Here is a 16,461-nt window from a genome sequence, read left to right as displayed (position 1 = left end):
CCAAAACACTCCTTGGAAGCGAGAATGGCCAGACTTCATCTCACCTACTTTGGTCATGTTGTCAGAAGGGACCATTCCCTGGAGAAGGATGTCATGCGTGGTAAGGTGGAGGGTCGACAAAAGAGGGGAAGGCCTTCAGTGAGATGGATTGACATGGTGGCTGCGACAATGGGCTCAAGTATAGCAAGGATCATGGAGCTGGCCGGGATCGGGTGGTGTTTTGTTCTGCTGGGCATGGGGTCATCGCTGTGAGTTGGAAATGACTCTATGGCACCTAACAACAACAGCAACAAATTTACCCCTAGTTTTTCCTTGAGGAACTTTATAGTTTTAGGTTTCACATTTAAGTCTCTGATCCATGTGGAGTTAGTTTTTGTGTATGTTGTGAGGTACAGGTCTTGTTTCATTTTTCTGCAAGTGGATCTCCAGTTTTGCCAGCACCATTTATTAAACATTCTCTTCCCCATTTAATGGATTTCAGCCCTTTGTCAAAGATCAGCTGAGCATAGGTCGATGGATCTTTTCCTGAGTTTTCCATTCTATTCCTTTGGTCTATGTGTCTGTCATTATAGTAGTACCAGGCAGTTTTGACTACTGTGGCTGTATAGTAGATTTTGAGATCCAGCAGTGTGAGACCTCTTACTTTGTTCTTCTTCACTAGTGCTTTGCTTATCCAAGGTCTCTTTCCTTTCCATGGAAAGTTAGTGATTGGTTTTTCCATATCCTGAAAAAGTGTTGATGGGATCTGGATTGGGATTGAATTGAATGTATAGATTGCTTTGGGTAGAATTGACATTTTCACAATGTTCAGTCTTCCTATCCATGAGCATGGTATGTTCTTCCATTTATGTAGATCTCTTATGGTTTCTTGAAGTAGTCTTTTATAGTTTTCTTTGTAGTGGTCTTTTGTGTCCCTGCTAAGATTTATTCCCCGGTATTTTATTTTTTGGTAGCTATTGTAAATGGTATTGATTTCCTTATTTCTTTTTCAGCAATCTCTTTGTTGGTGTAGAGCAATCCAACTGATTTTTGGATGTTGATCTTGTATCCTGCCACAATGCTAAATCTCTCAATTAGTTCCTTCCAGTAGATTTTTGACTGAGTTTATTGGGTTTTGTAGGTATGGGATCATATCATCAGCAAGGGCATCCTTGTCTGGTTCCTGTTCACAAAGGGAATGCTTTCAATCTCTCTCCATTGAACTGTTGGTTTTGCATATATGCCCTTTATTATGTTGAGAAATTTCCCTTCTATTCCTATTTTTCTGAGAGTTTTTATCAGGGATGTCTGTTGCATTTTATCATATGCCTTTTCTGCATCGACTGATAGGATCATGTGGTTCTTTTCCTTTATTTTACTTTTGTGATGGATTATGTTGATTTTCTAATGTTGAACCATTTTTGCATATGTGGTATGAATCCCACTTGGTCATGATGTATTATTTGATATGTTGGAGTCTATTGGCTAGGATTTTGTTCCAATTTTTGTATCTATATTCATAAGGGATATTGGTCTGTAGTTTTCCTTTCTAGTGGTGTCTTGGCATAGTTTTGGTATCAGGGTTATGCTTGCTTCATAAAATGAATTGGGGAGGATTCCATCCTTTTCTCTGTTCTGAATTAGTTTCCCTAAGAGTGGTGTCAACTCTTCTCGGACTGTTTGGTAGAATTTTCCAGTGAAAACCATCTGTGCCTGGACTGTCTTTTGTTGGTAGCTTTTTTTTTTTTTTTTTTTTTTAATGACCTGTTCAAGTTCTTTTTTTATGGGTCTGTTCAAATTTTCTATCTCAGTCTGTGTAAGTTTAGGTTAGTATATGTTTCTAGAAATGCATCCATTGCTTAATAGATTTTCAAATTTGTTGGAGTACAGTTCTTCATAGTGTCCTGATATTACCCTTTTTCTTTTAGTTGTTTCTATTGTGGCATCACCCATTTCATTTCTTACTTGTGTTATCTGTGTCCATCCTTTCTTTTCCTTTGTTAGGTTTGCTAGTGATTTGTCGAGTTTATTCATCTTTTTAATGAGTCAACCTCTAATCGTGTTGATTTTTTCCTGTTGTGTTTCTATTTTCTGTTCCATTTGTTTCTGCTTTAATCTTTGTTATTTCTTTTCTTCTGGTGACTGTAGGCCTTTTTGTTGTTGTTGTTGCTTTTTTTCTAATTTGTGGAGATGTTAGGTTAAGATGTTGATTTTGGCTCTTGTTTTTTGATGTGTGCATTTATTGCTATAAATAACCCTCTGATCACTGTTTTTCCTATATCCCAAAGACTTTGGTATGTTGTGTTTTCATTCTATTTTGATTCAAGGAAAATTTTAATTTCCTATTTTATTTCTTCTCTCTTTTTCATTTCTTCTTAAGGAGTATTTTATTCACTTTCCATGTGTTTGCTCTTTTTCTGTTGATCTTCCCATTGTTATTTCTCATTTTATAGCATTAAATTTAAGGTTTATTGAGGCTTGCTTTGTGGCCTAACATTTGATCTATCCTAGAGAATGTTCCACGTGCACTGTGAAAGAATACATATTGTGCTGTTGTTGGGTGAAGTGCTCTGTAGATATCTATAACGTCAAGTTGGTTGATTTTATTGTTTAGTTCTTCTGTGTCTTTGTTGAGTTTCTCTCTAGTTGTTCTATCTTTCACTGAAACTAATATATTAAATTCTCCTACTATTACTGTGGAGTAATCTATTTGGCTTTTCAATTCTGTTAAAGTCTGATGTATTTTGCAGCTCTCTCATTGGGTGCGTAGATATTTATTATGGTTATGTCCTCTTGCTCAGTTGATACTTCCAGCATTGTTTAATGTCCTTCCTTGTCTTGTATGGTGGTTTTTGTCTTAAAGTCTGTTTTATCAGAAATTAATATGACCACTTCTACTCTTTTTTGATTGACATTTGCTTGATACATCTTTCTCCGACCTTTGAATTTTATTCTTTTTTTTGTCTTTATGTCTAAGGTGAGTCTCTTATAGGCAGCATATTGATGAGTCATTTTTTCTTATCCAGTCTGCAACTCACTGTCTCTTGAGTGGTGCATTTAATTCATTTACACTCAGTGTAATTATCAACAAATATGAATTTACTGCTTTCATTTTTTTATGTGTTTTTTTCATGGTGTTGGTGATTTCTTAAACAAAAAAAGTCACTGCCATCGAGTCAGTTCCGACTCATTTCTTAGTTCCATATAAATTTTTTGTGTTGAGCTTGCTGTTTGCTTTCTTCAAGTATGATGTTCTTGGCATCAGACAACTCATCTGGTCTTCAGCCACTGGTGTTGAATGCTTCAGATCTATTTGTCAGTTGGTCTCTAAATTCAAGTGGAATATAATCAAGGCCAGGAGCTGACTGTGGAACACACCATCCATTGCTCACATCCAAGTGCAAGTTGAAGCGAAACAAAATTAAAAGTCCATGAGAGCCAAAATATGACCTTGAAGAAAGCAAGCAGACGTTAAAAAGACAAAAAATGAAGAAAAGACCAAATGGATGTCAGAAGAGACTCTGAAACTTGCTTTTGAACATAGAGTAGCTAAAGTGAATGGAAGAAATGTTGAAATAAAAGAACTGAACAGAAGATTTCAATGGGCAGGTTGAGAAGAACACACTTGACATTTCTTAAGCTGAAAGAATTGAAGAAAAAAATTCAAGCCTTTAGTTGCAGTATTGAAGAGTTCTATGGGCAAAATAGGAGCTCTGGTAGCATAGTGGCTAAAGCACTTGACTGCTAACCAGAAGGAAGGTTGGGCAATCCTACTTCCGTAGTGATACTGCCTCGGAAACCCAAGGAGGGGTTGCTATGAGTCGGGGCCGACTCGACGGCACATAACAACAACAACAACAATGGGCAAAATACTGAATGATGTGGGAAGCATCAAGTCACTGATCAAAAAGAACTGGTCAGTGTCCAACTATTTCAGGAGGTAGCACATGATCAAGAACTAATGGTATTGAAAGAAAAAATACAAAGTGCACTGAAGGATTTGATGAAAAACAAGGGTTCAGGAATTGACAGAATACCCATTGAGATATTTGAACAAACGATGCTATGCTGGAGGTGCTTACTCATTTATGCCAAGAAATTTGGAAGGCAGCTACTTGGTCAACTGACTGGAAGAGATCCGTATTTGTGCCCATTCCAAAGAATGGTGATCAAACAAAATGTGGAAATTATCGAACAATATCATTCATATTACATGCAAGTGAAATCTTGCTGGAGATAATCCAAAAGCAGTTGTAGCAAGTCTATTGACAGGGACCTTCCAGAAATGCAAGCTGGATTCATGAGAGGAAAAGGGGTGTCATGGCTGTTGTCAGATGGATCTTGGTTGAAAGCAGAGAATATAGGAAATTTGTTTACCTGTATTTTATTGACTATGCAAAGGCATTTGGCTGTGTGGATAATAATAAATTATGGGTACCATTGTGAAGAATGGGAATTCTACAACACTTAATTGTACTCATGAAGAACTTATGCATAGACCAAGAGGCTGTCATGTGAATAGAACAAGAGGATACTGCATGGTTTAAAATGAAGAAGAGTGAATGTCAGCATTGCATCCTTTCAACATGTTTATTCAATCTGTATGCTGAGCAAATAATTCGAGAAGCTGGACTATATGGAGAAGAGCACGGCATCAGGATTGGAGGAAGATTGCTGAAAGTGAAGATGACTTGGAACACTTAACTGATGAATATAAAGACTGTAGTCTGCAGGATGGATTACACCTCAATGTAAAATAAAAAATCCTTACAACTGGACCAATAAGCAACATCATGGTAAATGGAGAAAAGATTGAGGTTGTCAAGGATTTCATTTTACATGGATCCATCATTAACACCCATGGAAGTAGCAGTCAAGACGTCAAACATTGTCATATTGCATTTGTCAGTCTGCTGCAAATGATCTCATTAAAGTGTTAGGGATCAAAGATGTCACTTTGAAGACTCAGGTGTTCCTGACCCAAACCGTGGTATTTTCAGTTGCCTCATATACATATGGAAGTTGGACAGTGAGTAAGGAATGTCTAAGAAAAGTTGAATCATTTAAATTGTGGTGTTGGCAAAGAATATTGAAAATACCATGGACTCCCAGAAGAACAAACAAATCTGTCCTGGAAGAAGTACAGCCACAATCCTCCTTGGAAACAGGAATGGCCAGATTTCGTCTCACCTACTTTGGTCATGTTGTCAGAAGGGACCAGTCCCTGGAGAAAGATACCATGCTTGGTAAAGTAGAAGCTCAGTGAAAAAGGGAAAGACCCTCAATGAGATAGATTGACACTGGCTGCAATGATGAGCTCAAGCATAGCAAGGATTGTGAGGATGGCCTAGGACTGGGCAGTATTTCATTCTGTTGTACATTGGGCTGTTGAGTTAGAGGCAACTTGACAGCATCTAACAAAAATAACAAGAAGTGTCGGATTGTTTGATTCCTGTGATCCTTTCTTCTGCAAAAGGGGTGTAGGGGTGGCATCTTCTGACCTCTCCTAATTTCATGAGGGGGGCAGACAATCAAGACCAATATCAATAGTCCAAGGCTGATTCCTATGAGGTGTAGGTCAGACTAGCTGCCACCCTCCAAACTTTACCAGTTCTGACACCAGCCTTCCCTCCCAGGACACTACCATAGGCACACCTCTCTTTGGCTTTTAGCATCTTGGCCTGGCCTCTGCTCTTCTCCCGCAGGTGTTACAAAGCTCTTTTAGCTCTACTGGTAGGTGGATCCCACTCTGCCAGCAAGCCTCAAGACCTAAGACATTCAACTTTCTTATTCAATGGACTGGGAAGCTACCTGCTCTGTTTTGCATGCCTTTTCAAATGCAGATTTCCTGGATGGGGCCCAGGTTTTTGATCTAATCTCCCAATACCCTATACACAGGGCTACAGGCTTGATACAAAAAGCCTATATTTCTTCTGGGCAAATCCTAGTTCCCCTTTTAGCATATCCAATCAGGTATTGGCTGAAGGTGGAGTTACATATATGATACCCATTATTCATTTATAATGTACAACCAGATAAGAAAAACATTCGTTATCCATTGTACATTCAGATAAAGATATAATCTAGAACACATGACCCTTTTTTAAAACATTCCAGTTTCAACTGCTCTTCTCCAGCCTTTGGCTATCTCCCTATTCATATGCATATGACTTTAGCCTCTGGCTGGGTGTATCCTGAACACCCTGGCCCTTTGTCAGTTATCTCTCTTAATTTGTCTGGTCCTTGCCTCAGGACACTCCAAAAGCAACTTTTCACCCCTTAGCTGCAGCATATCATCTCTTATATTCCTATCAGCCATTAGGAGCTCTGGTAGCATAGTGCCTAAGGCACTTGACTGCTAACCAGAAGGCTGGCGGTTCAAACCCACCAGCCACTCCTCAGAAGGAAGATGGGCCCTCCTCGGAAACTCAAGGAGGGGTCGCTGTGAGTCGGCACATAACAAAACAACAACAGCCGCCATTATGGGTAACATAACCAAAGAATCAAGTTTCACTTCCCATGCCCCTTCCTTCTTTTTCTTACACAGTACCGTGCTCCCACTTCTGATGCCAGTTGCAAAAGGGGCATGGGGGTGGCATCTCATGACCACCTCTAACTTCACAAGTCAGAGAAAGAATCAAGACCAATATCAACTGCCTGGACTCACCTTGCTTGGGCAAGTGGTACAGAGCTCTTTCAGGTCTGCAGATAGGTGCCAGCAAGCCTCCTGCCCTAAGACACTCACCTTTCTCATTCCATGGGCTGGGACGTTGGCTGCTCTGTTTCATGCTGATCTCTCAATTCTGCTGCTGCCATTTCTCTGCCGCTGCTTCTCAACATCTCCTGTGTGTCTCCTGTGTCATAGGTCCTTGTCTCTTGGATTGGGGAAGTTATGTTGATAAGGCCATATTGTGTCCTAAAACTAATCACTTCTGAGTTATAAAAAGAGCAAATGAGATAGTGAAAGGAGCACGTACTGGAAAAGACAGGTGCCATGTGAGGATTGCCAAGGAACAAGGAAGGCTTGGGACTACTGACAAGGAATTAACAGGGCCAAGACACTGGTTTGGACTTTCAGCCTCCAAAACTGTGAGGAAATAGATTTGTGGTCTTTGAAGCTACCCACTTGTATTTCTGTTGCATCAACACTAGGAAACTAAGGCACTGTCCATAGATACATCTTCTGAAGTGGCTAAGTTATTTGACCATTTTTTATTGTTTATTAGTGTTATTTCATGGTAAGAGTTTTTTTTATAAATTCTGGACAAAAGTCCTTTTTCATATATATGTTTAACATATTTTTTTCCTATTCTTTGGCTTTTTATCCCCTTTCCTTCCTCCCCGTTTTTTAAGATGCTGGTGTCTTGAAAAGCAGGTTTTCAATTGAAAACCAGGTTATCAACGTTTTTTCTTTTATGGTTAGTGCTGTTGATGTTACATCTGAGAAATCTCAACAGTACCAAGGTAGAGAATTTTTTTTATCTTGTCTTAACAAAATCTCACATAAGTTTTAGCTTTTATATTTAGTTCTGTGATCTGTTTCTAATTAATTTTGTATACAGTTCGAATGAAGCATTGAAGTTAATTTTTTTTTTTTTTAAATTGTGATTTGGGTGAAAGTTTACACAGTAAATACATTTTCCATCCAACAGTTCATAAACACTCTTTTTCATGACATTGACGGCAATCCCAATAATGTGCAGCTCTCTTCCCACTTCTTCCTTGTAATCACCTTTTCCCTTTATCCTTCTTTCCTGTGCATTCTGCTCCTGGAGCTATCTCCTTGTGCAAATACTGCCCTTCTGATCTCCCATGGTTGATTGTTCTAAGGACCATAGCTATCTGATGTAAATATTCACCTTATACAACTGTCTATTGTTTGGCTGGAAGCCATGGGAGTGAGTTCAATTCCAGGCCCAAAGGGTGATTAGAGGCCATAGTCTCAGGGGTATCACCAGTCTCTATCAGACTAGGAAGACTGGTCTTTTTTATGATTTTGAGTTCCACATTTTTCTCCCACTCTATGTAGGATCTCCTACACCAATAATCCCTTTTTGAGTGGTTGACAGTGGTAGCTGGGCACCATCTAGTTCTTCTGGTCTCAGAGTCATGTAGGCTGCATTTCACATGGCCCACTAGTCCCTTGGAGTAATTGTTTCTATGCATCTTTGGTTTTCTTCATTCTTCTTTGCTCTGGACTAGGATAAACCAATTGTTGCATCTAGATAGCTGTTTGGAAGTTTTTAAGACCCAAGTCTCTACTCACAAAGTAGAATGTAAACCAAAAAAAACCAAACTCACTACTGTGTCGAGTCGATTCTGACTTACAGCAACCTCTCCTTGGGTTTCCAAAGCAATATCTCTATGGAGGTAGATTGCCCATTCTACCTTCCGAGGAGTGGCTGGTAGGTTTGAACCACCAGCCTTCTGATTAGCAGTCAAATGCCTTAGGCATTATGCCACCCAGAGCTCCTAAGTACTATATAGAACAATGTTTTTGTGTAGTATGTTATGTCAATTGAGCTTGATGTCCCCTGCAGCCATGAGCACAAGTTCACAGGTCTGACAACTCACTCCATCAGAGTGGTTGACTGTGCCTAAGAAGTTATCATAACTTTGCCCCTTGTTAGTTCTGTTTATGTAGACATTCTTATGGCACACACAAATACGTATGTAGAAATATCGTCTGCCAACCTTATATATTGTTATGGGTACTAAGTATTTTGTTTTTTTAATCGTTTCCAAACTATCTCCTGTCTCTTTGCTCTCTGACTCTGAATTCTGTCAGTAACTGACATAAAGAAAACCCTAGGCAACTTCTTATTTATTTTATGCATGGGTAAAATCCCTTTAAAACAATGGTTTCTATAAAGTGAAATCCTTCCCAAAACTTAACAATTGATCTCTGAACCATTAGGTTTTCTACAGTGAATTAAACTTGGCAACTACTATACCAAACTATGTAGTTGTTTACACTTGAGACAGAAAAGGAAAGAAAGAGTGAATTTAGCGATTTGGTGCTTTTAGTTCCCTTACCTCCATCTCCCTGTGTTCCACGGTTTCCTCCTAACACCATACCACTGCCTGACCACCCCTCCTCTCCACATTCAAATAGATAAAAATAGAAAATCCCAAGCCTACTTCTTCGAAAACAACATATACACAAACTCCACAAACTTGAGAGAAGAAAAATCTGAAGGAATCCCACTAAATTAAGAAGAGTTCATTTGATAATTGTTTAAAAGCATAACTTTCTCTCATAGGCAAAGTTAACCCTGGTAGATTGATTATCAGGAATGCTAGAAATTCTGGATGCTACTGACAGCTTTGAAATCAAATGTAAATTACAAATATTTCAAAAATTACCATTTTTCTGTCACTGAGTTTTGTTTAAATCTATCTTGATATATCCAACAGTGGTTTTCACTGGGTTTGCATTTTGAGTCCTGCCTGATCAGAGTGGGCAACTCTAGATACACTTGTCCTCTGTTGGTGGTACCTTGCCTTGACCAGCTATATTGCAGTTGATTTACTAGTGTCTCTTTCCTGTCAACCTCCCTTCCCCATTAGGCCTTTCTTCAGTCTCATCTGTTCTTCTCTAATACCTTTCTTCCTCACCCCTATCTCCTTCACAATTCCTCCATGATTTTCTCAGGGCTGGGCTTCAACATCGTCGGTGGGACAGATCAGCAGTATGTCTCCAACGACAGTGGCATCTACGTCAGCCGCATCAAAGAGAATGGGGCTGCAGCCCTGGATGGGCGGCTCCAGGAGGGTGATAAGATCCTCTCGGTGAGAACTGGCTTTGGCCTCCTTCACTGTTCGTTGCCCCTTAGACCCTATGTCCTACCCATAGCCCCCTTTTTGGGATGATTCCTTTTTTAGATTTGGAGAAATATTCAGAGCTGGGTGGGAGAGATCTTAATCAGTCATTTTTTCCAACCCTATCATTGGACTCTGGTAGCATAATGGCTAAGACACTTGCCTGCTAACCAGACGGCTGGCGGTTCAAACTCACCAGCCACTCCTCGGAAGGAAGGTTGGGCAATCCTACTTCCGTAGTGATACTGCCTTGGAAACCCAAGGAGGGGTCGCTATGAGTCGGGTTTGACTCGACGGCACATAACAACAACAACAACATCATTGGACTTGGTGGATAATATCCTATTTACAGGCAAGGCACATTAAACTCAATATGAAGTTAACTTGCCCAAGTTAAAAAAAAAAAAAAATCATAAAATAAGGAGGGGTGGAAGGGCTGGCAGAGGAAAGGGATTTGAAACCCAGTTTTTTGCCTGCCTTCCATTATACTTCATCATGCCCCTTTTGTTTTTAATCAAAATTAATATTTTGATTAAAATGCTAATGTGTACGGCATATAACAACAACATCTTTTTCGGGGGCAATATCAGCCCTTATGATTGGATTTGAATTAACTCCAAAAGAGACAGAGAAGGAAGGTGGGAATTAAGTGTCCTGGCAGTTCAAACCTACCAGCCACTCCTCAGAAGGAGGGTTGGGTAATCTACTTCCGTACTGATACTGCCTTGGAAACCCAAGGAGGGGTCACTATGAATTGGGACCGACTGGAAGGCAGTAAGTTTTTTTTTTTTCCCATACTCAAAGCTCTTTTTCATCTCTTAGTAAGATGAAAAATTAGAATGTAATCTAATATGTATATTTGACCATATGCTCTCATTTTACCCTCCTAATGTCTCTAGTGAAACACTTACTATAGGTAATGACTAATTTTATTTTACTTTTTCTGAAAGTTCTTTAAGAGCAGGAAATAGGAATTTGTATATAAACGTTTTACAGTCTAGTGTGGTTCTCAATGTATATTTAACCAATGATCATGTTATGAATTCAGGCAAAGCCAGAAAGATTGAGTGCTAAATGCTAGTTCACAAATCCCTGGTCTTAAAATAAAATAAGCCTAAAGTAAATCAGAATACAGGCAAAATAAGAATTTTTAAAACAATGAAAAGGCAAAATATAATTATAGCCCTGTTTTTCATTTCTGTTTCCTACCATTAGCTGCAGTGTCACTATGAAGCTGTCACGGAGGATACAGCTTAGAGATAATCACTCAAACTCTATAGGTAGTTTTCTTTATTTACCTTCCAGGTTAGCTGAAGTTGGTCAGCTACTGCTTGTATGGAAGCAGAAAAGACAGTTGGTATAAAGAATAATGAAGTGCTGAGAGGGATGATACTATGGAGGGAGTTAGGGGTGGCTTCAAAGGTTTAGACTGAAATATAGGTAAATTTGAACTAGGAGAGGACTTCTATTGACAAGAGCCCCTTCTTCTCCAGATGGGCCATGGGTTCGAAGTTTGAAAAGGAGAAAACTGCTTTCTCCTTTCTCTTATGAATTGCATGGGGCAGGAGAACTAGGTTGGGAAAAGTTAGTGAATGAAGTTCAGACTAAGAGAAGTCATGAGTGACAGAATTCAGAATACATTTCAAAGACCTGATTTTGAAAGCGCTTCTATAATAATATGGTTTATCTTAGTAAGTTAAGAAGAAATTTTAAAAATTGATTGTAGTTTTGTTTTCAAATTTCCCCTTTGAGTTATTTCTCACACAGTTCAATTAATTGGTGATTAAAGGTCATATACATGGAATTTCTTATACCTCTTAGTTGCCAGGCTGGTGTCCACTTCTGTGCTACCCACCTTACTTAGTAGCAGTACATGAAGGCAGAGATGAAATACAAATAAAAGGAAAGAGAGAATCTCTGTCTTCGTGTGACGTCTAACTTTGTGAGAGTTCAGACTCAGCAGTTTGGTTCTAAAGGTCTCTTTCAGAAGACTTTCTTATCAGAACAGGTAGTTATTAAACCAAACCCATGGCCATCAAGTCAATGCTGACTCATTAGAACTGCCTAAATTACCTCAATAATTTTTCTTAAGAATATGTTTTAGCTGATCCAGAACAGAAATATGATACCATGAATGGCAATATTACATTTCAGTCACTATTCCACTGGCTATTTTGCCTCTGCTCAGTCCGTTAACCTTCTCCTGAACTAATTGCTGTCGAGTTGATTCTGACTCATGATGACACCATGTGTGTCAGATTAGAACTGTGCTTCATAGGATCTTCAGTGGCTGATTTTTCAGAAGTCGATTGCCAAACTTTTCTTCGGGGCACCTCTGGATGAACTAATCTCTAGCTTTTCAATTAGCAGCCAGTGCATTAACTGTTCACACTACCTCAGACTCCCAAGCTCTTTGTAAACCAAAACCCAGCCAGTGCCATTGAGTCGATTCTAACTCACAGCAACCCTATAGGACAGAGTAGAACTGCCCCATAGGGTTTCCAAGGCTGTAAATCTTTATGGAAGCAGACTGCCTCATCTTCCCATGGAGCAGCTAATGGGTTTGAGCTGCCAACCTTTTGGTTAGCAGCCAAATGCTTTAACCACTATGCCACCAGAGCTCCTCCAAGCTTTTCCTAGACCCTGTTTATTATTACTATGTAATTATATCACTATAGAGGAGCTCTGGTAGCATAGTGGCTAGGGCACTTGACTGCTAACCAGAAGGCTGGCGGTTCAAACCCACCAGCCACTCCTCAGAAGGAAGATGGGGCAATCTACTTCCGTAGTGATACTGCCTCAGAAACCCAAGGAAGGGTCGCTATGAGTCGGGTCCGACTCAACGGCACATAGCAACAGTAACAACAACATATCACTATAGTAGATTGTGATAATCTGTTCTTCATCTCAGAAGGATATTGACAAGTTTAGTAGCAAACTATTTCCTAATAGTTTCCAGGGAAAAGATATTATAAAAACATAAGTCAACTTGACAGTGATACTTAAAGATTTAGAGTGTATTGTTAAAATAGAGATATATAGCATGTAGATAGAAACTATGCAGTTTAATATTTAGGCACAAAATAATATTTTGACACATTATAGAACACTGGAGCCCAGGCTCTGTGGGTGAAGAAGGATTTAAATAAAACAGAGGTTAAGAGAGACATCTTATTTGGAAAGTTTTGGTTAAAGACGTATTATTGAAAAATAGAATGGTTAGAGAAATAAGAATAATTAGAAGTTACTTGCCAAGTAGCTTGCTAAGAAATTTAAACTTCTTATCTCATTTAACCCTATGAGGTAAGTACAACCATTATCCCCATTTTGCAGTAAGGAAACAGGTTTGGTGAGAATGAGAAACTTTCTCAGTAAATGGCAGAGGACTAGAACTTTTGTCTGTCTGAACTTCATCTAGTGTACTGTGTTGTCATAGGGAGCTCCGGTGGTGTCGTGCCTAAAGCATTTGACTGCTAACCGGAAGGTTGGCGGTTCAAATCCATCAGCCACTCCTCAGAAGACAGACTGGGCAATCTACTTTCATAGAGATACCGCCTTAGAAACCCAAGGAGGGGTTGCTATGAGTTGGAATCTACTCAATGGCAGTGAGTTTGGTTTTTTGCTTTGGTGTTATCATCAGGTACCATTGAGTCATTTTCACCCACAGCAGCCCCTTATAACAGTAGAACTTCCCCATAGGGTTTCCCTGGCTTTATGGAAGCAGATCACCAGGTCTGTCTCCTGTAGAGCTATTGGGTGGCTTTGAATCACCAACCTTTTGGTTAGCAGCTGGATGTTTAACCCTTTGCACCTGAAAAGTAAATGAGGAGCTAGGGTTAGTTATCTAGAGAGAAAGTCGCATGGTTAATTAATGATAGCTTTATAGCATTTGTGTGTGGCTTTATATAAAAACTGAAATTAGTTAAATAGTTCCATCTATTTTTTAGCGCATTTCATCCCTTTGATGTACTTAACAACTTATTTATTATTGGCTTTGCAGTATCTGTAAAATAATCCTCTATACTCGTTTACTATCTATGGATTTTCCTGTTTGCCTTACAAAGGTTACTTTTCCATGTCATAAAATATATCTCATTTTTCTCTAGTAACTTTTGCTAGATAATCTGACTAATGATACATCCTTTCCTTAGTATGTGTCCATTTTGGATAACTAGTAAAAGTATTAGTGGCTAAGACACTTGACTGCTAACCAGAAGGCTGGTGGTTCAAACCCACCAACCACTCCCTCGGAAGTAAGATGGGGCAATCTACTTCCGTAGTGATACTACCTCGGAAACCCAAGGAGGGGTCGCTATGAGTCAGGTCCGACTTCGATGGCACATAACAACAACAAGTAAAAGTATTAAGTGTTCTCTAGATTTCCTGTGAGTTATTACTCAGGATTAATTTTTCTACTTTTCCCTAAATAATGCAATGCGTTATCTTGGTTAAGGAGACCTGGTGATGCAGTAGTTGAGTAACTTAGCTGCTAACGAAAGTGCCAGGTGATTTGAACCCACCAGCTGCTCTGTGGAAGAAAGATATGACAGTCTGCTTCCATAAAGATTACAGCCTTGAAGACTGTATGTGGTGGTTTTATTCTGTCCTATAGTGTTGCTGTGAGTCAGAATTGACTCTACAACAGTGGGTTTGGTTTGGTGAGTATTGTCTTGATTCCGAGCCCTAAAATTGTACAACTGTATGATTAGTCATACTATTTCTCCTCTCCCATAAAAAAGTAAAATATAATTATTTTATATTTTTATGGCCATTGAATGATTTAAACAGAAAAAAAGAGAGAAAGAAAAATTTAAAAGAAAGGAATCTCTTGTATAAAAAACTTCTTTAATGAATATAAATGAGTTTGAGTTTTAAGGCCATGTTGCTTCTGATAACCATGTAGCAAAAGCGAATATTACCGGTGCAAGAATAGACCTGAAGTTCAGATGAGAACGTTAAATTCACCACCCAGACATCATTTTGTTTGTGTGATGATGTTGTTGTTGTTGTTATGTGCTGTCGAGTCAGACCCGACTCATAGCGACCTCTCCTTGGGTTTCCGAGTCATTGTCACTACGGAAGTAGAATGCCCAACTTTCCTTCTGAGGAGTGGCTGGTGGGTATGAACTGCCAGCCTTCTGGTTAACAGTCAAGTGCCTTAGGCACTATGCTACCAGAGCTCTTGTTAGAATAGGTCACCAGGGAAAATGAGGAACAAGGATCATAAAGTAATATAAACTGTCAAGATTTCTAGAATAAGCTCAGCATTTCTCAAGCTGAAGGAACTGAATTAAAAAATAAAGCTCAAGTTGCAGTAAAAGGACTCTGTGGGCAAAATATTGAATGACACATGGAGCATCAAAAGAAAATGGAGGAAACTATTTACAAACATAGTGCCAAAAGCAAAGAAGGAAGCCCCTGCTCCTCCCCAAACTGAAGCCAAGGCAAAGGGACTGAAGGCCAAGAAGGCAGTGCTGAAAGGTGTCCACAGCCACAGAAAGAATATCTGCACATCGTCCATGCTCATGCAGCCTAAAGCACTGATGCTCTAAAAGCGGCCCAAGGATCGTTGGAAGAGTGCCTTCAGGGGAAACAAGCTTGACCACTTGCCATCATCAGGTTACCTCTGACTACTGAGTCAACTTTGAAGAAGATCAAACACAGGACACTTGTGTTCATTGTGGATGTTAAGGCCAACAAAGCACCAGATCAGGCAGGTTGTAAAGAAGCTCTGTGACATTGATGTGGCCAAGGTCAACACCTTAGTCAGGCCTGGTGGAGAGAAGAAGGCATATGTTTGACTGGCTCCTCACTATAATGCTTTGGATGTTGCCAACAAAATTGGGATCAGCTAAACTGAGTCAGCCGCAGGGACCCAGGTAAGGGTGGTACGAGAGGTTTCCAACAGGGAGACAAACTTGTCTGTTGGTTTGTCCTACCATAGTGAAGTGTTGACGTGAGTTTTGAGGCTGAGCCACTGGTGTTTCAAACCCAGCAGGTTGCACATGGTGCACAGGTATCAGCCCAGCTTACAGACTGAGATGAACTGGGAAGAAGGAAGAGGCTGTCCACTTCTCAAAGAACTGGCCAGGGAAAACCTTATGAATAGCAAAGAAATACTGTCTGATACATTACCACACAACTTTAGGTTAGAAGGCTCTCAAAATAGGACTGGGAAAGAGCTGCATCATCAGAGTAAACCCAGCCTTACTCATATGGATAAGGTAAAGCTTTCAAGACCTCCATTTGCTGATACGGCACCACTCAAATTGAGGAGAAACAGCTGCAGACATCCATTAATCTTCGAAACATGGAATGTACGAAGCATGAATCTAGGAAAATTGGAAGTTGTCAAAAATGAAATGGAATGCATAAAGATTGGATATCCTCAGCATTAGTGAGCTGAAATGGACTGGATTTGGCCATTTTGAATCGAACAACCATATGATTTACTATGCCAGGAATGACAGTTTGAAGAGGAATGGCATGGCTTTCATCATCACAAAGGATGTTTCAGGATCTGTCCTGAAGTACAGTGCTGTCAGTGATAGGATAATATCCATACGCCTACAAGGAAGACCCATTAATATTCAAATTTATGCACCAACCACCAAAGCCAAAGATGAGGAAATTGAAGATTTTTATCAACTTCTGCAGTCT

The 16,461-nt window shown here is 39.6% G+C and overlaps 1 protein-coding gene across 1 annotated transcript in view; it reads left to right on the top strand.

Moving 5' to 3' along the window:
* Positions 1–16,461, top strand: part of LOC103198210 (synaptojanin-2-binding protein) — a 99,415-nt gene that overhangs the window by 9,425 nt on the left and 73,529 nt on the right. Inside the window, exon 2 of the mRNA XM_042781152.1 lies at positions 9,635–9,771. Coding sequence (XP_042637086.1) covers positions 9,635–9,771 — 137 coding nt within the window. The remainder of the gene's footprint in view (positions 1–9,634; positions 9,772–16,461) is intronic.

Source organism: Orycteropus afer, unplaced genomic scaffold (assembly GCF_000298275.1).
Source record: "Orycteropus afer afer isolate SDZICR_OR568_19922 unplaced genomic scaffold, OryAfe1.0 scaffold00088, whole genome shotgun sequence".
NCBI classification, from domain to species: Eukaryota; Metazoa; Chordata; class Mammalia; order Tubulidentata; family Orycteropodidae; genus Orycteropus; species Orycteropus afer.
The sequence above is the reverse complement of the archived record's forward strand: the minus strand, read 5'-3'. Positions and strand labels throughout refer to the sequence as shown.